Source organism: Nasonia vitripennis, chromosome 1 (assembly GCF_009193385.2).
Source record: "Nasonia vitripennis strain AsymCx chromosome 1, Nvit_psr_1.1, whole genome shotgun sequence".
Classification (NCBI taxonomy): domain Eukaryota; kingdom Metazoa; phylum Arthropoda; class Insecta; order Hymenoptera; family Pteromalidae; genus Nasonia; species Nasonia vitripennis.
Window position 1 is genome coordinate 35,148,656 of NC_045757.1, and position 25,062 is coordinate 35,173,717.

At 47.0% G+C, this 25,062-nt stretch overlaps 1 protein-coding gene across 8 annotated transcripts in view; it reads right to left on the bottom strand.

The window, feature by feature from the left end:
- LOC100123603 (apoptosis-stimulating of p53 protein 2) overlaps window positions 1-25,062 on the bottom strand; it is a 114,278-nt gene that overhangs the window by 1,520 nt on the left and 87,696 nt on the right. For all 8 annotated transcript variants that reach the window (XM_031921101.2, XM_031921102.1, XM_031921099.2 and 5 more), the window contains 11 exons: window positions 19,486-19,612; window positions 5,580-5,794; window positions 4,799-5,423; window positions 4,299-4,727; window positions 3,989-4,228; window positions 3,515-3,752; window positions 2,978-3,253; window positions 994-1,455; window positions 595-915; window positions 343-509; window positions 36-235 (listed from right to left, as the gene is read on the bottom strand). In XM_031921101.2, the coding sequence (XP_031776961.1) occupies window positions 36-235; window positions 343-509; window positions 595-915; window positions 994-1,455; window positions 2,978-3,253; window positions 3,515-3,752; window positions 3,989-4,228; window positions 4,299-4,727; window positions 4,799-5,423; window positions 5,580-5,794; window positions 19,486-19,612 (3,300 nt within the window). The remainder of the gene's footprint in view (window positions 1-35; window positions 236-342; window positions 510-594; window positions 916-993; window positions 1,456-2,977; window positions 3,254-3,514; window positions 3,753-3,988; window positions 4,229-4,298; window positions 4,728-4,798; window positions 5,424-5,579; window positions 5,795-19,485; window positions 19,613-25,062) is intronic.

Consider the following 25,062-nt stretch of genomic DNA (forward strand, 5'->3'; position numbering starts at 1 on the left):
AAACACTACTACAAGTAGCAATCCAGCACACTCACGCCTAGTAAGTTTCGGGGAACGTATCCTTCTCGGTGTCCCAGTTTGCTCCACCACCAATCCCTCTCATTGTCATCGCCTTTTCGCAGTATCACCAAAGAATCTCCATTCTTCAAGGAAAGTTCATCGCTGTGCTGGGCGTCGTAGTCGAACACGGCGAACACCTGGCCATTATTCATGATGCCAAGTTTCTCTTGAACACCTGTGTGCGCGCGAGCGCAGAAAGAAAGCAAAAAAGAAACGCGGTTAATGAGATTCATCGCGAAAGCTCGCGCTTGTGTGTATGCGACTAGAATTCGGTATACTGACTGTACAAGTACTCGGAACAGCCGTCGAAACCCTCCTCGTCCTCCTCACACTTTTCTGCCGCAGTCTCCTGATCGGAGAGCGTCGTGGCGAATATACAAGCACCGTGCTCCACCAAGAACCTCACCATCGCCTGATTGTTGCAACTCGCCGCGCAGTGCAACGGTGTCCTGCAACCCCATAATAAACACCGGCATTAACAAGACCGCCAGAAGTATAAAAGATGTAATATAGGTGATAAAAAGAGAAACCGACCATCCATCGCTATCCTGAGCATTAACGTCGCAGCCAAACTCGACGAGGAACTTGACGATCTCGAGGTGTCCCGCGCAGATGGCATTGTGGAGCGCGGTGATACCCTCGTCATTGGCCGAGCTGGGGTTTGCCACCTCCTTGGCCGTTTTCTTGACGAGCTCGAGTTCGCCCTCGAGGCTCGCGTCGAGCAGCAGGGCGAGGGGGTCGAAGCTGACCCGCCTCGAGAGATTTGCCTTGCCCGTCGTGGACTTGAGGTTGCCCTTCTTGCGCCTTATCACGTCCGCTGCTGGCTTGCCACCCTCGATCTCGATCGTATCAGACCTGCGCGCAAAGCATTTCGTTTATGTTAGCTACCTACATTTCGCTGCTCGTTCGTCGTCGTCGATCAAAGTCACTTACTTCAGTTTGTGCTGCTCCTCGATATTGAGAACGTTGAGTGCGTCAACGATATCCGAGTCCTCCAACTTCTCGTTGCAGGTGATGTCTTCGTTCGTCACCGGACTCACGATCAGCCTCTTGAGCGAGTTGCTGTCCGTCACGTCGACCGTCTGCTGTTGTTGCTGGATCTGTTGCTGTTGTTGTTGTTGTTGCTCCGTTTGCATAAGATCCGCGGGAATCTCGGTCTCGGGGAAGAGGAAGGCGGGGGGCATCTCAATGCGTCGGTTGATCGAGACGTGAACGTTGGACTTGGCGTAGCGCAGCTTCGGCTGTTCGGATAACGGAGCTTTCTTCAGACTCAACGGACGAGCCTTTATCACTTGGTGTTGGAGCTGCTGCTGACTTGGGAGCTGAGACTCCGTCGGAGATTCTGGTGGCTCTGAGGTGGGGATCGGTGGGATCGTTTCTTCTTCTTTCTCCACTCTGTAATTCAAGGCGGTTTTTGATTAAACTTCGAATAACATTATTCGCTCGGATGTCCCGAAATCCGATGGATCGTAATTCGAGTTACACAGCTAACGAGAGAAAATCACTCCAATTATTTCCGACCGCAAATTGGAGCATCACACGCATCCTGAATGCTCAATATTATTCGGGCTATTTTAATGCGTCGCGAGCGACAATCAATCATTAGTACATCATTAATTGAACTAATTCGAACAGCGGTTGCTGCAATAGCGCAAATCAGTTCGAAAAATCAATCCTTTCGATCTATTCTCTTACATTTATGCAACGACGCAAGCGACGACGGACAACTCGAGACTGTGTTGTAACGCCATTGTGATCTCCTTTGCAATATTATCGTCTTGTGAACACCCAACATCTCCGCAAAGACAACGGGCACATCTTCATTCACGAAAAATCCTCGGCGTCGAGATAACTCACCGCGCGGCACTTAGACTCCTCTCTTTCTCTCTCAGAAGAAGAGAAAGAGAAAAAGCCGCAACACGACGAAGAAATTGAGCGAGCAAATTAGAACAGCCGCGAGCAGTCGGCAGCCGCGAAAGTAGTGTCGAATCCCGACCATTTTTCCTCAAAATAAAAAGAGAGCCAGAGTCACGTACGAGAGAGTGAGAGAGAGAGAGAGAAAGAAGAGCACAGACACACACGCGTATATGCAGTCTTGAGAAGCCAATGCACTTTCTCTACTATATACTCTTCGTCTTCTTTCGCGCACGTACGCGTACGACAATCAATTCGAGAGTTGTGCGTGCGCGCGGTGCGGCAGAGTTCACCCGCGCGTTCTATTTCGGTGATGACTATTATTCGACAGACAGAGACGCACACACATACACTGCGAGCATCTACGAGAGGAGACTCGCCCTAGCGGCCGGCCAAATCGATCGTGCACTAATTAACATTTATAATTAACCCGGTAACGTGCGCAGATACACCCTTGGAGGAAATCCGCGAGGAAAGACGAGCTTTTCGTTTAGCTTATTATTCAAGGCCGGAGACAAGAGGAGCCGCGCTTTGTCGCGCGCGGAGATATTCGAGCTTTGAGCCTTCGTGTGATCGCGGCGAAAAGGGCTTTTCATTACGCCGCTTTGCCGGATATTACACAGCGGTCGCGGAGGCTTTCGCTCAAAAATGCCGGGCTTGAAAGCTTTTAATGACTTGTGGTCGTGTTTTTTTTAATGGTGCACGCTTCTGTACGTAACGTGAATGTTTGATAGCTCGAAATTTTGCTAAGTGCTTTTACAATTTAACCGTGCGCTGCGTTTAAAGGCCGATTTTATGCAATGACTTTTTCATTTCTTGCGGCAACGCAGTTTGCCCCGTATACATATTCAGCGGGGTTTCATTAAAATATTTCTCGAAGCAATTACTTTTTTCTTCGCTCTCGCGCTGTATAGGAGTAAATAAACTTTTCCGACGACTCGAGAGCAATTCGCGAAAGCTCGAAATTATAATTTCACATTCGTCGCCGTCTTCTTCTTCTTACCTGACGCTAGGTTTGTTGCCGGAGTCGCCGAGTTCGCCGGCGACCTCGATCTTCTCGTGATGTTGGGTCAGTCTTGGCGGTGGGTTGGGTTTGCTGGGTTTCGGCGGCAGGGCTGGCTTCGTCTTGTCCAGAAGCATCTCGGGTTTGGCGGGTAGGGGCTCGCCGCTCGACGTTTTGCGCTCGTAGTCGAAGGGCTTTTCCGGCAACTTATTGATTGGCGGCTCGAACTTGACGTTGTGGTCGTGCTTCATTACATGCTGCTGTTGCTGCTCGTACCTGAGAAATTTGGGAAAAGTTTAATTAACAAATGATTATTCATCATTGTTGATAGTATTCAAATCATTTTCGTATGAATAATTTATCAGTCAAGGAATATTATACACATGATTGAAAGTTTAATGGCTTAATAGCTAAACAGAGTACGCAAACAGCGTGGTCTAGTTTACAATGACGTATGCATGACGAAGGTAATATTAACCAGTACACAACGCGCCCCCCATCCGGATGCATGAATCAGTAACAGGAAGGACGACGTACCTCGCGGCTAGATGCTCGAACTTGCTTTGATTCTGCTCGGATTTGAACTGCTGCAGCTGCTGTTGAGATTCTTGCTTGAATCCCTGGGAATTGTGTTCGAGTTGCTGCTGCTGCTGCAATTTTGACGTCTGCTCGTGTTTACCACCGGCCGACTGATCGTAGAGCTTGATCGGTTGGCCGTGAGGCTCGTACTTAACCTGCTGCTGCTCGAAACGTGTCTGCTGCTGTTGCTCTAGCCCTGTGTTCGAATATTACGATTGTTTCGTGAAACTAGCCAACTTTGCGCCTAGATCTATATACATATTGTTGAAAGTTGGGCCGAGGCTCGATTTGAATAAAATGAATATAAACTTTGTCGAGAGTTTGGTATGCATGCAATTCGAGTAAAAAATAATTATAAAGTCAAAATTATTAAACTAGTGGGATAGAACATGAATATGCAACAGGAGGAGAAGCTGCGCTAAATTGACTAACCGGCCAGCTTGTCAGGAATTTTGAGTCTCTCGTCGAGCTGCGCCGTCTGACTGTACCCGTAGCCGGGGAAGCTCGAGCCACTACTTTGCGGCGGCGGGAGGTTCGGCGAGTTCTGCGACTGATAGCCACCGGACGACGAGCCACCTTGCTGCTGTTGCTGGGACACTGACGAGGGGTAGTTGTGTCTACTCGCAAAGTTCGAGTCCTGTTGCTGCTGCTGGCCGTTTTGCATGCCTGGATCTTAAACATCGAATCGTCGGATTACCATATACATTCTCCACGAAATTAAATGATTGCGCATAATGCTCACCCCTTCCGTTCTGGTTCTGCGCCGCCGAGTGTCCCCTACCGATGAGACTGAGGGTCTGCGGCATGACCGGGTGGATCTTCGTGGACGACGTCTGGTAGATGGGCGACTTGACCGGGAAACTCGGCGCCACGCTCGACACGGGCTTCTGGTGAGTCTGCAGGTTCCGATGGTTCTGGTTCTGACTCGAGGAGATACTCGACGTCGAGGAACTGGTCGAGCCATGCTGCTGTTGCTGGGCCTTCTGCTGGTGCTGCTGCTGGTGCTGCTGGAGCAGTCGGATCGTCTGGGCGACGGGGCTTTGATTGTTCTCGGCTGACTGGTAGTTGTGGTTGGCAGTATTGTTGTTGTTGTTGTTATTATTGTTGTTGACGTTGTTGTTGTTGAGGTTCTGCTGCTGCGTTTGATTCGAGTTCAGCGGCTGGGATTGACCTGCAACTCGGACGCGGGTTAATCATCGTTCTGAGATTTCACACGATTAAAACGAAGAATTTCAAACTCACCCTGAATGTGCGACTGCGACTGGCTGTGCGCGATCTGGTGTCCGAACTGTCCGAAGTTGGTCGCCCGGGTGCCGATCTGCGAGGCACTGGCGCTGTGCTGGATCTTGTTCTTGTTGACGTCGTCGTCGCTGCTGTTGGCCGTCGTCCCGCTGCTCGTCGTGTTGTTCGTCGTCGAGGACGTTTTGAAGTTCACCGTGAACTTGGTGTTGTACGGCAGCGTCTGGTACTTCGGGTCGTTTTTGTTCAGACTGAAGTCGTTGTCGTTCGGTATGTGCGAGTAGGGCTCGATCGCGGCGATGTTACCGGCCGGTCTGGGCTTGCCGACGCCGCCGCTCAGCAGTCCGAATTCGAGTTTCGGACTGTTGCCCGTGCCGGCGTTGTTGCTGCCGGCGTCGCTCGACCGATTGTTCGCCGGATGATTGTGGCCGGTCGGCGAGTTCTGCTGCTGGTGCTGCTGGGCGAGCTGCTGACTGAGCCGCTGGTTCAGGGCCCGTTTGCGCTGAAGACGACCCTGGAGCTGGGCTATCCGAGCGTCGATCGAGGCCATCTCCGCTTGACGCTGGGCCAAGGCGAGACGCTGCTGCGACACTACCTGGTTCTGCTGCTCGTTCATCTTGTTCCGGTACTGGCCGATCAGGAAAGAGACGCGTGAGTTCATTTTATTCGAGATGTTTCTATATTGAAAAAGAGAGGAGAATCTCGCGCGGCACGCGATCCAGCCACGCGCACGTCCGCGCGAGAACTGAGGGGTAGAAAGAGAGAAGCGTAAAGAGCTACTCACCAGCAGCTCCCTCCTGAGCTTCTCGAGTTCAGCGCTGGCTGGGGTGCCGAGGTGTCCATTGGCGCCGGTGGATCCGGGTCCGCCGGCGGCACCTCCCACGTGTCGGCCCCTCAGCTCCTCCAGTTGTCGCGTCAGCTCATCGACCTTCGCCACTGCCAGAGACAGCTCCTTCTCCTTCTCGTTGAACAGCTTCCTCGTGTTGTCCAGGTCGTATGCTGTGGAGGGAAAGGGAGAAAGAGTGAAAAAACGTGGAAGAACGTGAGCCACGCTGGAGAAGACAGAGAGAGAGAGAGAGACACAATGGGGGAAGACAAAGGAGGCTTTCGAGGGAGAGAGAGGCTTACGTTGCAGAGGGTAGCTCTCGCTCTCTCTCTTTGAGGAGACGCTGCTGGAGGTTCTTAACTGATCGCTGTTGGTGTTTGTGTTTTTTCTTTCTTAGTTCGGCTTTGTAAAACCGAGCTATAGCATAAGAAAATTGCCATCGAACCAAATCCCCGGCGCACATCCCATTCATCACACTCGCACACATCCATATTATATAGCAGGAGTGTCAGGGACGACATTTCCCACCTCGGGCACGTAGATTACCGCGAGAAAAGTCGAAACTCTCCGCGAAACTGTCATCGATTTCCAGAGAGCACCGGTCACGTAGCTCGCATCAGGAATCCTCGAATCGCCATTAGGCAACGGCTACGCACGCGTGTTGGATGCAATTCCACCTCCTCCTCCTCCTACACAGCTCTCATGATTTTCCACTTGTCGGAAGTTCCGGAGAGGTTATACCCGCAAGCGCGCGTTGATGGCTAATTTGAATCCCAAGTTTGTAAAAAAGCGTAGTATCTTAACTCTCTCGTGGCGAGCTCTGGTTTCATAAAACTCCTCTCGAAATAATCCAGTGTGTAAAAAGCTCCGCGCGAAACTGCAAAATACCGCGCGCGCAATTTTCCACATAAATCTCCGAGACTTACACTCTCTCTTCTCTCTCTCTCTCTCTCTCTCTCTCTCTCTCTCTCTCTCTCTCTCTCTCTCTCAAGTGTGGTGCGATATATTAACCCGCGCAAAAATTCCCCTCGAGCGTCGAGCTCTTCTTTTCGCGCAAAAACTACAAGCTATCCTTCTCTCGGATATCTTCCAACTTGAACGCACATAGCCGCGGCGCTTGACCGCAGAAAACTCAAGAGAGGGAGATGGCCATTAAGGCAGAGAAGCGAAGAAAAAGGGGCCGGCGGGAGGTATTCGCGATATTGCGCGGCGTCGAGGCGAATAATGCGAAAATTGCTCGGTAGTAAATTCTACTCTTTGACGAGCGGAGGAGGAGTAGTATAGTTTCGAAATAGAATTTCACACGCGACAACATAGTTGTTCTCCGTCGCGAAATCACGGCTATATACTACGAGAGCTCCGACCCAATTTCGGAGTAGAGGATAAAATTCGGATGCGCCGCGTGAATCGAATTTGCAGCGGCCGGGAGTTTTGTTGCGGATGAGGATAGACGCGCTGGACGACAGGGGGATTAGAGGCGACGCTGGTTTGCGGTCTGACACGCTCGAGGGCTGAATTTCTTGCGAGGGTCGATCGAGTCCCGTGAATTCGAGCTATTTTGATTTGCATTGTTTTCTGCTCGCGGGGAATTCGCAGCTCGTGTCTTTATTCGATTTTACGGGCACCGACGATTCCGCCAGAGTAAGCTCGTTTCATTTTGAACGAGGGCTGATATAATTCACGAGAAAGCTGGCTCGCGTAATTGTTTCCAAAAAATCCAGAACAACAACGCGTTTACCGCGAACCGAGAGGTTTCCTCGAGCTTAATCCTCGTGAATCGTTAATCCAAAATCCCATCCAGATTATGGCCCAACGACACCTCAATTATTAACGAAACATCATTTTCCTGATGCTGCAGTGAGCGCAAATAATGGATCCAACTCTGCGCTCACTCTTCGAGAGTAACTTCCAGCTGATTTTTAAACACAAGCGAGCGGGGAGCATATCGACCAGCGGGAATTACGCGGGTGTAAACAGTGAAAGTTGGGCAAATTGAATTTTTCCCCAAGAGAGAGAGAGAGAGAGAGAGAGAGAGAGAGAGAGAGAGAGAGAGAGCCAAGTTCTTCCCGCTGAGTGATAGAACGAGCTTGAAATTCACCGAGCGCGAACGTACGGCGTATAGATATAGATATAGGCGACTTTATTCAGGATTAAATATTTCAGCCGTTTAAAACTTTTATTCGCACGGCGTATCTCTCGAGTTTCGCCGTCTCTCTGTGAAAGGAAGGGTTGAAAAAAAAATTTTTTTCGCGATATTCGCCCTCCGCCACGATGACAAAAGCCACACATAGACAAAGCTTCGTTGGTGCGAAAGATTGTAACGCGTTAGCGTCCGCGGATAACGCTGTCGCGCTGGACTATGTATAACTGTGGGAAAAAGCGCGCTCGCAGTGTTTTCGGAAAACAAGCCGAGTTTTTTCATCACGGTAATTATCAGGCAGACTGGAAAAGTCCGCGAACAGAGATCAGTTTCAGTCGATGTATTTTTTCAGCAGTTGACGGATAGGCATATGCCTGTTATTGTTTTGTTAAAAAGACTATTCCAATAGCGTAAACACACGCCAGCGCGGTGTCGCGCATCGGTAATCGATTATCGCCGCCGCCGCGAGGGGAATATCCGCGAAGTGTTGATTCCGCGTATGAAAAAATATCGCGCGCATGTTTACTCTAGAGATTTTTCCATAGCGATCGAGCTTTTGTTTATTTTTCCTCGTTGCAGCAGCAGCAGCAGCAGCTTTAGCGAGCGCGCTCTAATGAAAGGAGGCTGCGAAAAAATCGCTAGCGGGAGAAACATCGCCATCTGGCGGACGAGTAACGAGTTTATACACGATCCGCCGACGATGTATTATATCAGCATCGATTTCTCTTATGCGCGCGCTCATTTTTTTCCCATCTCTGGCTCTGATTGAAATGCAAGCGTATACGGCGCATTTAAATCTCAATTTATTCGAGTACCTCCGCGGCTGAAATATTTTTCTAATATATACAAGCTTGAGCTGCGCCGGCTTTTATTGCTTCGTCGCTCTCAGCTCTCTCCGTTCGCGCGGGCGGGAAAATCAATCGTCCCAGAAAATGACACGAGAGATTGCTCGCTCTCGAACCCTCCTTTTCTCCCTTATTATTAGACTTTTCATTTCCATTTGCACTGGTGGGAGAGAAGGACGAGCAGCGGCAGTTTCTTCTCTTCTCTGCGACTTGATTCCGACGAGTTCGATTTCTGCGAACGGGAGAGGATACAGCGGATAAAGAGAGCAGCGACGCTGTAGTGTATTGTACCCAGCTGATATGTCTAAGCCAAAAGAGAGAGAGAGAGAGAGAGAGAGAGATGATGCGTATCGGAGCCGATATTACTGTCGCCTGCTATTGTCCCACGTCGATCGTGATTATTATCATTGTTATTGCCCGGCGCGCGGCGTTATTACGCGCGAGAGAATAACAAAGGGAAAATTCGGTATTCGCGAGAGGCATTTTTGCTTTCATATTTATACACCCACTATTCCCTTTCGCTCCGGCGGGAATTTTGTAATATCGGACAGTTGTGTACAGCGGCAAAAGAAAAAACGACTCTCTTTTGTGTCGTGTTTTCATTCCTCGATCATTCGGCGCAAAGGAGGAGAATCTTACGGACGACCGTGTTCGGTATTTCAATAATGAGCGTAGCCTACTATACCATCTCTTTCTTTTGTTTCAACTCTCGCGCGTCGCGTCATGGAAAAATATCTCGAGATTAAAAATCAAGCAGATATGCATCGAGCGCTATAATAACGAGTCGCGGCGGTGAGTTTCAATTTCGCCGATTCAATTTATCGGATTCCAAGCGAGAGAGAGAGAGGCTGGGCTCGGAGAAAAATCCATTGACAAACGTCACGCGGAATGTATTTTCCGATTCAATCTCAATGGCGAAAACTTCGCGCCGTGAGAGAGAGAGAGAGAAAGTAACGGCTCTGGAAAACTTTGTACTCTCTTCGGTCGCTGGGAATAAAGAAATTCCGCGTAAGCCCCTGCGCTTCTACGTATACATAGAGCTTCGTCACCGGAATAGTGACGTGTAACGCCACGCGGTGTAGAGGTTTGACCTCTGGATTCGTTAAAAAAGTTGCGTGCGCGCAAAGGTCGTCGTTATTTCTCTCGCATCCTTTTATACTCGTGACGACACGAGAGCTGCTGGTGTAAATTTTTTTTTTAATTGGGACTATTGTATACGTTTATTGTCCGATATTTCAACGCTGTATACAGATGTGCATTGTGCGATACACGCTTGTCTGAATAGACCGCAAACGAATCCGTATTAAAGTTTCGCGTTCGGTTATTCAAATGCAACGACGTTTGTATATTTGTATACAGCGAAATTAACGTTTCGAGCTTTGTCGGAACGAGAATTTTTCACCCGAAGCATTACGCGTATAACGGACAGATAGAGGGAGAAAAGTTTATGAAACGCGAACAACGCACTCGGCTGAACTTTACACTGGCGGAATTATTATTATTATTATACTCTCGCCTGCGGAGTTTCGCGCGCAAAAAGCTCTTGCTTGTATAACACATACGTCGCTCTCGATCGAGTGGATTTGTCGAGCGCAACAATTTTACCGGCGCTGCTCAAAGTTATCCTGTGTGCATGTCTGGTATTTTTTTTTTTTTTTTTTTGAGCTTGATCGACTCGCGATGGTGAGAGAGGTATTTTGAAACGTTGTAAATTATCTAATTACGTACTCGTACGAAAAGAAAAATACACGTTTAATCAGCAAATGAAAGGGTCAAAAGAGTGTGTTTATCGTGCAACGACACCAGCGGTAGCCCCTCGAAATCATTATAATTATACCGGCGCCGTTTCTCTCTTCCTCTCGTGCAGAGCGATAAAGCGAATTTTACCTTGCGCCCTCGCAATTTCGAACTTTTTATTTTTCTGAACAAAAAAAAAAAATGATTTTGCACTCGAGAGCGCGCTTATACACGCGAAATAAAAGGCCAATCAAAGAGTTATACGCGCTGCTGCATGATAAACATTAAAGGCTAAAAGCTTTTGTGTGTGGAATTAACGGCCGCGGAGAATCCGATGAAACTTCGTCGAGCTTTCTTGTTAGCTGTAAAAATTGAGGCGCGATAGAGTAGAGACGTATCTCGTTTAATTCAGCAAAAGTCGAGGGGGCGAATAGCAGACGTCGCTCTTACACTCGTCGGAATAATTATGATAATAGAATCGTTCGTTCGCAGAGCTCTATACAATTCCAGCGTTATTAGTTTTCTCTCCGAGACAGTCGCTGCTGTACGTTGCAGACGAACGACTGTAAGGCCGGAGTTACTTTACCGGACGAACACGCGTACAATACTCGCGAGCGGTGGAATGCATTAGTTTTAACGATAGCCGCCGTTATTATACTTTGCGCTCTTATGTCCTACTATGGGTTACGCGGCTGTTGCACCGCGATAAGGTTTTCGTAATTTCGAGTCGTTATCCTTATACATCTCAAGAATATATAACACTGCAGAGTTTTCTCCATTATCTGGATTACAAATTTCAGCAAAATAGCTGCGCACACGGAGGTAATAAAACCGCGGGCGTGCGCCGTTTCAGTTTCAGCGAAAAAATAAATCTAGCCGCGCACGAAATAAAGCGAGAGACTTTTCCCAAAAGACTCGCGCACACATAAGGGAAAATTCTCTCCCTTTCTCTCTAGCGGCACATTGTCCGCGAATAAATTTCCATCCCCTCCTCCTCGTGGACTCGTTTCTTCGTTCCAACGACGACGACGACGACGACGCGGACGTAAAACCGCACACAGCATATGCATCGCACGCTGTGCTGCACCTGCGGATTCGAAATCGCACGAGTGCTCCGCTTACACACACGTCGATTCGTCTTTACGATAACGTCGGGGACGTTATCATTAAAGCGAGAGTGGGAGCTGGCCTTACTTTTACGCTTCGGCTTCGATTGCGTGGATCCTCTATATAGAGCTCTCTGCCATATACTTTGAGGAAATTTTCATTGCCGAGAGCTTTACGCTTCGTCGGAGAGCGAGCTTTTCCCTTCGTTTTATCGCTGCAGCTTGTTTGCCTCTGTGATGTGTGCGGGGATGAAAGTTTTTCGCTCGTGTGTACTAATCGACGCCCTCTCCTTTCCGAGACTGCTTTATTCTATCGAGTCAATATATAAGCCACTCGTTGGAGGGAGAGAGAAAGAGAGAGAGAGAGAAATGGGTACAGTCGTCGCGCTGTGTTTTCATTTCCGACGAGGTTCGATCAACCCCCCCTTATATATACGTGTACCGATGATGCGGGCAGCTATTGAATCGCGCGAGTAGATTGCGCCAGCGCGTCTAATGATGCCTGAGCGGGATGTGCTCCCGCGATTGGAACACGTCGCTCCAGTTTCAACGATTGTGCGCGAGGTCGGACGTGTGGCTTTTCTAACTTTTGTTCAGCGCGTGTGATGAGGAACGATTGCTATTATAATATGGAGTATGGTATAGTGTGCCGCGAGTCGGTTGTGTTCTTTATGAGCATTTCGGTCGTTGTGCAGTAGTAATATTTAAATATTGTCTGAAAGCACGAATTCTCTTTGCTGTACTATACATATACTACAGCCAGGTACTGCACGAAATAAAAGGTGTGTATTTACATATAGCAGTTATGGTATGAGCGGTCCAATCAGCAGGCTCATCAAAGCTGTTTTGACATGTGGCTGACATACAGCTCTATATGAGCACTCGTTGCGCAGATTCAGATGGAGGGAAAGAGGAAAGCGCCTATGCACCACCTTTCGACACTATTCAGGGACAATGGTGACAAGCCAGACAGTTCTAAACTGGGTTCCAGAAGGCTGTTTATTTCTCCATGTATTTTGAAAACATAAGCGAAAATTAAGTCACGTTCGACTGTTTGTTTGACAAAAGAACGTATGAACAGAGCAATTCCGAGTGTGAGAACCGCATCGGTACGAGAGAGAGAGCTTCGTCGGGGTCTATCTCATATGAAGATTTGGCTTTTCGCCAAGTCGGGAAAGTTGCAGAGAGGAAACTCCGGCGAGGGCCGCAAGCTCGAAATGACCTTATTAACATTTCCCTTCTAATGCTTCGGCGAAATTCAGCTAATCCTCGTTCGGCTAATCCACTTTATGTTTAGGATTAACGCTTCGAGTTGTAAACAGCCGATCCCCCGCTGCTTGATTATTTTTCCACGAGTATATAACAACCCTCGCAATGTACATTACAGAAAAACAAAAATTGCACACAATAAGATCGAACTTTCGCGCTTTCCATCGCCTTGTAAACGAGAGCCGTGCGCGATAAATTTCCCGCTCTATACATACACACACTCTTCGATTCCTCGGTTCCTCCTCGAGGAAATATTCATCCTAATGCCCGGCAGCAGCTGTTTTCTCGCAACGCAATTCCAGTTCTTTTTCTCCCCCTATAGATGTAGCCGATTTTACGCGCGAAGCGTTTCAAAGTTTACTTGTTGCTCGCGGAACTACACGAAATTTTCACTGCACCCGTTTATTATCAACAACGAGAGCCGCTGCGGAGGTAACGAGGCTAATTGCAAAAAGCTGACGCCGGTGTAATTGTGCTAGTGTCGAGGCTTTTCACTCGATTCTCGAGCGGCCTGTTGTAAATTTTCGAAAAAATAAAACAGCGACAATAAGCTGCATCATCGTCGAGGTGGAAGGAAAGACACAAAGCCACTCGTTAAATTTCGCTCTCGTGTACAGGCAGAGTCTAATTAGTCGCGAAACGGTTATATATAACGCGCGGCGGAAAGTCGTCGGGTGAATTTGCATCTCGTTGCGCCCGACGTTTAGGGAAACTTCCCGGGGAATCTTGTATGATTTCGCGGAAGTTTACAGGCCCCCGAAGTTTTCCTATTATGCGCGAGGCTGTATACCGTTCTCCAGATCGATGCGCAGGAAGAAAATTCTTGTGGAACGCGATTATTGTAGTTTTCGGCGCTGATAACTCGAATGAAATTCCAAAGGCAAATTGGCGCTAATTGAAGCCGTGTTACAGCTTGTCATCCGTATATACGGACACGGAGAGCGCAATACCTTTGGCCGGGCGCTCTCAAAGCGCGTTTAAGATGCATAACGAAATCTCCATACCGCGCGCGGACATTACCATAGTAATACGTCTTCCGCCTGTTGAAACGCGGAGACACGGAGAGAGAAATAAGTTCGCTCTACATTCCCAGAGAGAGAGAGAGAGAGAGAGAGAGAGAGAGAGAGAGAGAGAGAGAGAGAGAGTGAGAGAGAGAGAGAGAGAGAGTGAGAGAGAGAGAGAGAGAGAGACATCTATCGGCAAATCCGCGTCGATCTAAAAATTGTTTTGGAAAATTCTACGTATTTTTTTCGCCGCAAGATATCATATACGTGTGTAACGAAGTCGTCCGAGATATAGGTCATACACGTCCTATGCATCCCTGCACTCGGCTCTCCTTTAAAAACACACACGTATACACGTTTGTTGTTCCGGATATGGGACGAGTGCTGCAGTGTCTTCTCTTTTCATTACGGAAGACTTACGTATACGCGAGGAGAATGATAGGAAGCAGAAAAAACGGCTCACGAGAGCTGTAGGCTTTCATTTTACGTGACGCTCGTTTTCAGGGATATGGCTGTATATTTCGAATGATACATCTTCGTGGTTTATATTCGTATACGAGCTGGGAAGAGGCGAAAAGTGTGCCTCGAGTTCATATATATCATACGATTATCCTCGTTAGTACGTTTGCATAAGTACATAACTGCTACCGCTGCTCTGCTGCTGCGACACGTTATTAAGAGCATATTCCGGGAGGGCCACGTGTGCGTGTATGAATATTATCAGAGCTGAATCTCGAGCCGCAAAAAGCTCGGGGCATAGGTATAATTGAATTGAGGAGCAACTTTTTGCTATATGTACATAACGCTTATCTAAACAGCTGTGCGCTTGAACAACAATCAGTTCGGATCCTTATCGCCGGAGATAGCGTCGACTACGTTATAATCCCGATAAAACCAGTTGCCGGTCGTATGGAAATGATGAAAAATCGCGTAACAATGACCTCGCTTTACGAGAACTAGAGCACAGCCACCGATCAGATACAACAACAAAAAAAAACGGAAAATCGAGGAAGCGACTTTGCAATTCATAAAGTTCACGCGGGGCGCGCTTCGTTTAATTATCCCGACGTATGCGGTGCATAACGTACAAGCAGCCATACATACACTCTAAAGTTTGCCGTCGCCGCACGATTGTCGTGCCTCATTACGGATTCTTTCGCGTTCCATTTTAAGAGAGTAACTCTCTCTCTCTCTCTCTCTCTCTCTCTCTCTCTCTCTCTCTCTCTCTCTCTCTCTCTCTCTCTCCGGCTGTTGCAACTTTTAAAGCCTGTTTTTCGCGCGCGGTTTCTCAACTTCTCGGAAAAGAGAAGTTTATTTTCAGTTCCGCGACTCCGAAAATACTCTCTCATCGAGAGAAAAGCGCAATACACGGGGCTGGTTTTTCCTGGAGCCTCGGCCCAGTAGCGCATAATAGCCAGTTCCCTTCGTATAGAAATATTGTTCGCGGGAGAATAAAGGAATACGCGCATACACATGTCGATATATCGTCTCGCTTCTGTTGTACTTTGCGTTTTATATGCGAGTGCGTATACGGCCTCGTCACTTTTTTACATACCGACTATACAAATAGCAGAGAAGAGTATACGGCCGCGTCTGCGTTTATTACTTGGAAAATTAACTCCTTCGCTAGACACACACACACACACACACACACACACACAAAACGAAACTTTCGTCATCATCTCTCTCTCTCTCTGCCGCGGCGTCGTCATTTTGTCAATCGACCGGCATTCCTCAGCGGCGACGACCTTGGAATCCCCTCAGCTCTCGCTGCACAGGTATGCGTGTAGTGTGTGCAAGTCGTCGTGCTTTTATTGGAATTTCGCCGCGAGAGCGAAGTACGTAAGTTTTTTCGACGTGTGGTGTACACATCAGTTCCGAGGAAAAAACAGGCCGGCCTGATGAAGCTTTTAGCGAGAGGCGCGTATAAGAGAGAAAAGAGAGTGTGTGTGTGTGTGTGTGTGTGTGTGTGTAGACTGGCAAGAAGGAGAGAAAAATGGGTTTAAACGAACCGCCGCTGGAGAGTAAAATTCATTTTCTTCCTCTGTCCCGAGCACGTATAGGCGGTCAACTCTCGTTCGTTCTTTTCTACAGCGATTTATCGGGAGCATAGTATGTGTGTAGTTTTTTACGCATCGAATTTCGCGTCGGAGGGGAGATAAATCCGCGATGGCTTCTACTGCCGGGAACTGCGCGCAGTCGAGAGTATAAATGGTGCCGTACAGAGAAAGTCGGGGTGTCGTGTTGCACCGCGAGAATAGAAGCTTGTATGCTTCGGGGGTATTTAGGGAATACTAGGGGAGTACATAGTAGTAACCGTCCGGCTGGCGTCAGACGTGGATTGATATTCGCAGATGGATATTAAAAAGCGCGCGAAATTCGAATGAGCGAATAAAAGTCAATTCCGTAAAAGTCTGGTCTTCCTCGAAAGCGACACACACACACACACGGGTCGGAGCAGCTGCTACCGAGTTTTGCCTTGTCCATCCCATTCGTCTCTCTCTCTCTCTCTCTCTCTCTCTGCCCCTCGTTCGCTGCACGTATACAGCTGTACTAGATTCGATTGCGATTCTCCGCGCGTAATGGAACTCTCTCCCTCTGCCGCGAGTTTTATCGTTTAGGGGTGTCGTTCTCGCGCGAATTTTCGCGAACCACCAGTGGCACTGCCCTTTTTTACAAACCTCGAGTATGATTGGATGGAGGTATTCATTACTCAGGCTGTCGTCTTACGTCTCTCTCTCTCCCTTACTCATTTCCTCCGGAGTGTGCACGCGGCGCGTCTATATCGCGAGGTTCGATCGATTGTCATTGCGGAGAGTGAGTTGCTCGGCCGGCATCAATCAACGCGGCTGTCTCTATTCCGAAACGAAAATCCAGGAAATTAAGCGCCAGTTTGCGCTCTCTGCAACGGCTGCAATAAGGTCGACGTGTGAGCGACGCTAGAGGCATCGTAGCGATCACGTGTGTATAAGATCGATAAAGCCTCGATTCTTGTTTCGACGTTGTTATCGTATTTATTCGAAGTTGTACACGTGTGCTGAGCTTTCAGCCTCTGAAGCGCTGGATTAATTCAATGTTGCTAAAAGCTGGGCGCTTATAAACTAAAATTTGAATTTCCCAGCGATGAATATTCAAGCTCGCGAGTATTATATATAGTCGAGAAATTTCCGACTGCAGAGGGAAACTGAAACAATTACCTGCCATGCATCAAACGCGCATATCCTCTTTCCCCATGGGATATATGCACAGCTGTCGATACATTTTCAGAATAAAGTCTCCCATAAATTTCAAAGTGTTACACACGACGAAAAGCCAACGACGACAGAGCGACAACGTCGTCTCTGCAGGGATTCCGGCAATTTTCAACTTTCGAGCTCCCATCGAGACTCTATACACACGCGTCGCTGTACATATTCTTCGGCCGCGAGACAAGATACTTCCGACCTTTATCTCGCCGCTCGACACTTTGACAGACTCGGCTCTCTCTCTCTCTCTCTCTCTCTCTGTTTGTTCTCGCCAAACTTTCGCGCGTATACGGCGCCTTTTTCCTCCTCTTTTGTATACACATACACACACAAACACACACACACACCTCTCTACATCGCGTCTATAAATTTCTGGCCCAGTGTCTGCGTATCGGAATATTTTTAGAAACCGATCGGCTATTTTTAGAAAGCGTATATTAAGCGCCTCTCGGAAATTATACGCGAATGATTAATGCGGCAGGGAAAAGGGAACGGCGAACGCATCTCGCGTGTGGGTCGTTAATAGACGCGAGAGAAGCTGCGCGTGTGGAGGATGCAGCGGCATAATTTGGCTCGAGCGTCGCACGTAGTTTCTCGGAATTCCGTCATTACGCTCGTATGCATTAGAGAAAATCGCAGGAAGACGCGCTGTAATTGAAAATTCTCTCTTTCTGCTAATAATGACACACGCGAGGATGATCGAGAGGTATCCGAGGGGAAAAATCGGTAAGAAATCGACAGTTTTGGGTCGCTTGCAGGCGCGAGAAAGCTAGCGTTATATTCGCGAGATATTTTAACGGGAGCGTTAAAAATCACGAGGGGGGTGAGCAGGGAAGAATGGCAATGTCGTCGCATCTTTATCGGGCAAATAAAAGCCCCCGTCGAATCTACTCTCTCTTTTTCCGGGAATTTCCAATTCGCTTTGAGAGAGAGAGAGAGAGAGAGAGAGAGAGAGAGAGAGAGAGAGAGAGAGAGCGAAGCTAGCACAGGAATTACGCGCGCGGTTTCCGCGAAAATCCCAAGAATCACGCGGCCACATTTCATCTCTGGCTTACACACACACACCGCGGGAATTTCAAAACGAGATTTCACCGAGAGTATATAGGTATGGATGTTCTATACGGGCGAAATATTCATACGGACGAGAGCAGCTCTCCGGCGTTTAAGAATCATTTTTCCATTCACGCGCGCGAACCTATATGGCACACATACACTTTTTCCAATTCTCTTTCGGCGGGCGTGAATTTGAAATTTGAAATCACGATCCTACAGTGTATGAGCGCGTGTTCTCGGGAAAACGAAAATGTGGGATTCGTTCACTGAGAAAACTAGATATTAAAATTTACTACATATGCAGGAAAAATTACTATATTATATAGTAACGGGCGTTTATACTTGCTTTGTATTAAATTTTACTATCTCAGATAGTAAATTCTATACTGAAATGAAATTTTTTTAAATTTAATTTTTTTTTTGCTGGTCAATTTTACGCGCTTATTCGAATATTATTATTATTATTATTGATAGTTAATGTTGTCAAGTGAAAGAAATAAATGAAAGAAAGAAATTTTTTGCGGCGACGGGAATCGAACCTGGACCTCCGGCATGGAAGACGTGCGCGCTGACCACTTACCCAAACAGTACTGTACTAAATTTCAAATCTGATATATTAATCACATTTACTCATGAGTTAATATTAATAATAAATTGACCAAAATTAATAAATAATAGCAGCGAATGATATTTTATCACTTAATAATACCAGATAACAAAAAATTATAGATTTTGGTCTCTGATTACAGCATAAATCAACTTTATAACCTCAAATTCTGAGACACGGAGAAATTCTTAAAATAATTTTTACTATATAATGTAGTAATTTCTAGTAAACACGAAACAAATTTTAATATAAGTCTAACAATTTTTAATATGAATATAGTAAAAATCGTCATGGAGCGAGTATGACCTGCCGTTACTATCTAATATAGTAATTTTTCCTACATATGTAGTAAATTTTAATATATAGTTCTCTCAGTGTTCGGCTTCGCATTTTAATTCAAACTTTTTCCTTCGTTCTCTCTCTCTCTTTTTTTTTTTTTTTTTTTTGTCAAACGAAAGTTCGCTCGACGTTGGTTTAATCTTGGCGTTGAGGTATAATACAGCGCGTATGTGTGTATAGGGGGTGCAGAGCCTCGGATGATAAGATTATCGAAAAGTTGGTAAACGCTCGTTCGCGATGCGGCGCGTTGAGAGAGGCGAGGGAGTTTAATTTAGTTAAAAGGTTCTGAGAATTAAAAGTGTGCTACACGGGATATCGGCTTATGCGTTCGCTGATTACAGAGACTTTCAGAGCTGCTGGGTGTGTACACTGAGATTTATCGATTATAGCGCTCGTAAGAGTTGATATTACTTTTCTATACCAGCCCAACCTCACAACAATCATAAGAACCTCCAGCTCGAATAGCAACATCCAAGAACTAGTCAGTTAACAAAATCCAGAATAAAGGTATAGACTTACTGAGGGTGACATTGGTGGCGCGCGATGAGTCGGTCTGCGACCTTAGTTGCCTCAGCCGATTCAACTTGCTCTGCTGCTGATCCAGCCGGTGCCTCAGCCTCGCCAGTCTGTCCTGCTGCGCCGGCTCCTGAAACACACACAGACGGAAGCATTAACGTCGGACTGACAACCGCAGTGGCTGCAAACAACCACTCGCTAATTAACGACGACGACAATATGCATACAATGACTCGAGTTTTGAGTTTTCTTTTTCGTTACATATAGGAACATTATATTGCGCGGATGATTTAAAATTCATGAAACGTCGCCCGTCGCTGGATTATGAATTATTCGTGTGTAGGGGATACAGTGTACATATACCGCAGGCTCTCTCTCCGCGTATACGCACGGATCGATTTGGCAAATGTTTTGATTTGTGCGCGCAATAATACACCGCCGAGAATTCATACTGCCGGTTATTGTTTTTGTGTTGGAAATACGTGCGGAGATTTTTCCCGGAGAGATATTCCGTTCGATTCATTATCTTTCTATGACCCTAGGTACTGGCTGTATTTTTTGAATTTCAATTTTCTCCAGATAATTGTCTCCACCACACAACACCGCAACGTCTCTAAACGAATCATTGTATCCGACGACGAAGAACATCCCCCAGAGTCAGGCGCCATTCGTTATTGAATTTCCCAAAGTCCAATCCCCCCCGTACATCATCTCACACGGCACTAACGAAATTTATCCTCCTAAAGATACCGTCAGACTCGACTCGGACTAATTTTTCCTCTCTCGCACACGTAGTGTCAAGGCAAAAAGCCTCGTGACAAAACGTAGTCCCTACAGCGAGAGGAAAAAACAGAAAAGAAATCTCGCCTCGCTTTTATTTCTCTCTCTCTCTCTCTTTCTCTCTTCCTCCGTTTGATCCCCTCTGATGCCTCGAAAAAATAGCGCGAAAAGCAAGACGGATATACGCGAGTCGCCTAATACCCCGGGATTAGGCCAATCGCGTGAAATCTCTCTCTGAAAAGCGAGAGAGAGAGAGAGAGAAGCTGGGCGCAGGGAAAAATTTGAATTTCAACACTTGCGCAGAGGTCGTAGAATGAAAATTTGAGTGGTCCGCGAGCGCACTTTCATTAGCGTTATACCCGCGGCGCGAAGCTTTTGTGTAAGCCGGAGCTCGTTCAATTTGAAGTATGGATCCGACTATATCGTTTAAGAGGGAATTTAGGAATGGAAATTACTGCAGATGACGAGGACGCGAGCGCCCAGGTAAACACGCTGTTTCAAACTATTTCTCCGGAACGTTTATCGAGAGCTTTTATCCAACGGCGAATTCTCTCTGATGAAAAATTCTTGCGCGCGCGGGAAATATGAAATATCTCATCCCTCTCTCTCTCTCTCACTTCCGAGAAAAGTTGAACGGTTAGCTCGGCTTTAAGGGACGCGGCGTATTATAGCTTTAAACAAAAGTTTTTACATCCCGAGACTTCCCTTTAATGTAATCTAATGCAGGAGCGAGAGGGGGAGGAGAGAACAAATATTCGGCGGATCGGCTTAAAGTCGCGCGCGACGACACACATTTTTCCACCAGCCTTCACCTTGCGCTCCCTCCACTTCGGACGAAGCTTAAAGGGGAGATGGAGAGAGCCGCGAAACAAATGGCCAAGGTCTTGGCCGGTTTTTTGCTTTTAATCGCTTTCGGATTTGTTTGTTCCGAGTGTATTTCCGTCGCGCGACTCTTGATTGCAATCTGAGAGAGGAGGCTCTGCAATTACGAGTTAATTAAAGAAACTCCGTGTGCTTTTTACACGCCAAGTGCATCGACGAGTGGTAGCAGCGTATCAGCTCCTCGTCATTAACTCCTCGATCGATAATTCAAACGCTGTAGTACGTTCACCGTGTACACTCGCGGCTATCCATAAACATACAATTAACCGCTGCAGTAGAGAATGTGTGCGTTCGTGTACATGCGCGGAATCGGAATAGATTCATCAAAAACAAGTTCAAGAGCTACTCCTAACTAGCTCTCGTCATATACTCGTCCCAACTAGCTTTCTCTCTCTCTCTCTCTCTCGTCATCGGACGCCCGCATTCATGCATGCATCTACACACAAACATTCCTCATCCGAGTCACGAAGTAGCCCTTTAAACTCTCCGCGACGACGACGACAACGCCGGACTAAATATAGAGTCCGAGACAGCGTCTCTGTATATAATAATGCCTTTCGCGTTGTTGCAACGGATTCGTGCGCGCGCGGAGAGAGAGATAGGAGGGAGAGAGAGAGACACAGTTGTAAACGAGTGTGTGCGCATGTGGACGCGAGGGATTATTAAACGACTGTTAAAATAGACGCTGCTCTAGATATGCGGGATTCTTGATTTATGAGCTTTGCCAGGGCTCTGCTTTCTGTCGCGATTGATAATACCCTGTGTGCACAGTAGTGCGAGAGCTGCGATGGACGAGCTTTCGAAACGATTGAGTGTGTACTACCGCTGCGTGCGTGATTATCAATGCAGCATAAACTCAGCGATTCTGCAAATCCAGCCTCCTTTTCTCTCTCTCTCTCTCTCTCTCTCTCTCTCTCTCTCTCTCTCATCAGCATTTCCTTCCGCGAGTCTTAGAACCGAAAAAAAGAGAAGAGAAAGAGAGGAGAGAGAGAGTCCGGCACGTATAATGTCCTTCGGATACAGGACGCCTCGGGATGCTACATAAGGAAGAGTACATACGTAATGATGCCGGCGAGCGCTCGCTCGTTCGGTTAATTATCGTAATGACTCTCTTCGGGACCACACAATGCGCGCAGGCGAGCGAGTGAGGCCCTCCGGCTCGAGGAAGAGAAGAGAAGGAGAGATGCTGTTCTTGCGGGTCAAAGGGCTTCGCGAGAGATGTCAATTTAGATATCAGGGGAGATAGGGCGAGCGAGAGCGCGCGATATTGTGCCCTGTGGAGAGAGAGAGAGAGAGAGAGAGAGAGAGAGAGAGAGAGAGAGAGAGAGAGAGAGAGAGGGCTGCGGCTTGGCTTGATGATTCGTGGAAGACGAGAGCGAGGGGATTCGAATTCAGCGGCGTAGCAGTGATCGGGAATAATTTTTATAGACGAAATGCTTGCGAACAAAACGAGATGTCGCATTGGTTGATGCTCGTTCGGTTTGTCGCGAGGAAATCATGAAAGAACCGGAAAGTTCTTGGCCTGACATTATTAGCAAATGCATGAATCTCGTAGAGTAGTTTGTTTCCTAGAATTCTGCGCGAAAAAAATGTATAAACTAAATTTGAATTCGCAAACCCTTAATTTGAAATCCCGGCGCTGAAAAGAAGTTTCACAGCAAATTTATGTTAAGTAGCGGAATAAGACAATGAAACTCGGGTATATCAACTCGTGGCGACTGCTGCGGCAATTTTTTTTTTTTTTCATCGCGGTACAAACTTTCTCCAAAGTTTATAATTTTCTTTGTCAAAATATTTTCATGTCGGGAATAAATTTCGCACCAACTGCGCACCAATTTTCTATTTGGGATAAAGAACGTTACCAGCCCTACCATAGCCAGAGTAGGATTATTATTATTAAGATTACGCGCGAGCCGCGAAATATTCAAATGGGAAAACTTGCGCCGAGCTAAGAAAAAATATACTCGCTTGCGCGCGAATTCAATCTCGAGCGTAGCTTTAGTTTCAGAGAGGAAATAACAATATGCACCGAAGAAGAATTAACGCGTGGAACGTGCCTCAAAATTGCGCTTTACTACGCCGCAAGCTCGTAAAAAAGTTTTTGCAAAATTTCAAAAGCTCTCCTATACGACGTCTTTCAAAGTGCCCGTTTTAGAAACACGTTCGCTCTGGAAAGGTCTTTAAAATATGATTGCAAACCGAAAAGCGGTAGTTTTTCTCGTCGTTTCAATTAGCGAGTGTATACCCGGATATATAAAACAGAATGAAATGAGTTCAGACGTTTGCGCGTAGTTAGGATAAGGGAAAAAATCGATGGCAAAAGGCTATAGGACAACGTCGTCAGGGGGAAGAAGCTACTACAACAATGAGATCTTGAAAAGTCTTAATTACTTCTTGTTGGTTTTGTATGACCCCGCGAGCGAGCGTCTATCCCATTAAAAGTATTCTTTCGCGTTTCCGCGTCGATTTAAGCCCAGCTAATTGAACTTGGAAATAAAGTAAACGTCGCGCTCAGCATCTTCTTCCTCCTCTCTCTCTCAGCTCTCAATGCCGAAGCTCTTTTGAAAAAAGCGCTGAACCAGACTCTCTCTCGCGCTCAAAGATACCCCGAGAGCGAGTAGGAGAACAATAAATACTAAGCGCCGCATTTCAACGTTCCGCGCGACCGAAAAACGGAATGAATAAAAAAAAGCCGACGTTGAAATATTACGTTTCATAAAAAGACGACGCGGCGGCGTAACGAGATCGCGGACGAAAAAAGCATTCGTCGCGTGTGTAATATCTGTTCAATAAACGTCCCACGTGTGTACGAGGACGAGTCGTAAAGCCTCGGTAAAGAGAAAGACAAACTCGTCAAAAAAAGTTTTTTCTTTTATACGCGAAGGTTAAAACACGCGCGCGCGAGTCTTTTCATTGGCGTCTTTATTATGCTCGCGCCTTTACCCATCGACTCTGTCTCTCTCTCTCTCTCTCTCTCTCTCTCTCTCTCTCTCTCTCTCTCTCTCTCTCTCTCTCTCTCTCTCTCTTGTCGTCGTGTCTAGCTCGCGGGGATGTGTAAGGTCCCTGCACTTTTACAGTGCGGAGGAGAAGATTCTTCGCTTTTTTTTCAGAGGCTGCGGAATTGCTAACGTTTAATTGTCGGGCGTTTTTACACCGCAATTTCGCGAGTTTTATCACAGTGTCGTCGTCGTCGTTGGGAAAGCTTGTTGAATTGTGGAGGGCTATTATTTTTTCGGAATTGTTTGCCGCTGCTGCGCGCGCGCGCGGCAAAGTTCATTTCGCCTGAGATGAGAGAGAGAGAGAGAGAGAGAGAGAGAGAGAGAAAGAGCGGCTCCCGCTTTTTCTGCAGTGTTTTCTGCTCCGGTTTTTCATTTTTTTCGGCTTTCTTTCGGTTTTTAGAAACAGGGAGCTAAGTAATATTGTGTTTCCAGTAATAACTGTTGTTCCCCGCGGCTCTGGAGTAGTTGTTCTTTTGAGCGGTTCATTACGACGAGAGAGAAAACGACGTTTCTTTTGTGCGTCTGATGTACTACTATAAAGAACGGAGCGAGAGAGAAAGAGAGCTTTGTTTTATTAAAATTCACGTTTGAACGTGGACTTCGTGACGCACACGCGCGCGCGGATGTTTAATTTATTTAGCAATTAATTTCGAAAACCGATGAATTTATTCGACAGCGAATAACGCTTTAATTAACGCGATTAATTCATATATAAATTCATCTCTCGCTCGTTTCGAAGAACATTAATTATATATAGAAATACGCGTAAACGAAGCGAAGTCATGCTTGCGGTTTATGCGATATCAAAGCGAAAATTTCAGCCGAGATTAAATTACCCGCGCATTAAATCCGGCGAGTCTATACTACAACAAACTCGGCGAAATTCAGCAGCATTCCGCCGATCCCTCTTCCGCGAAAT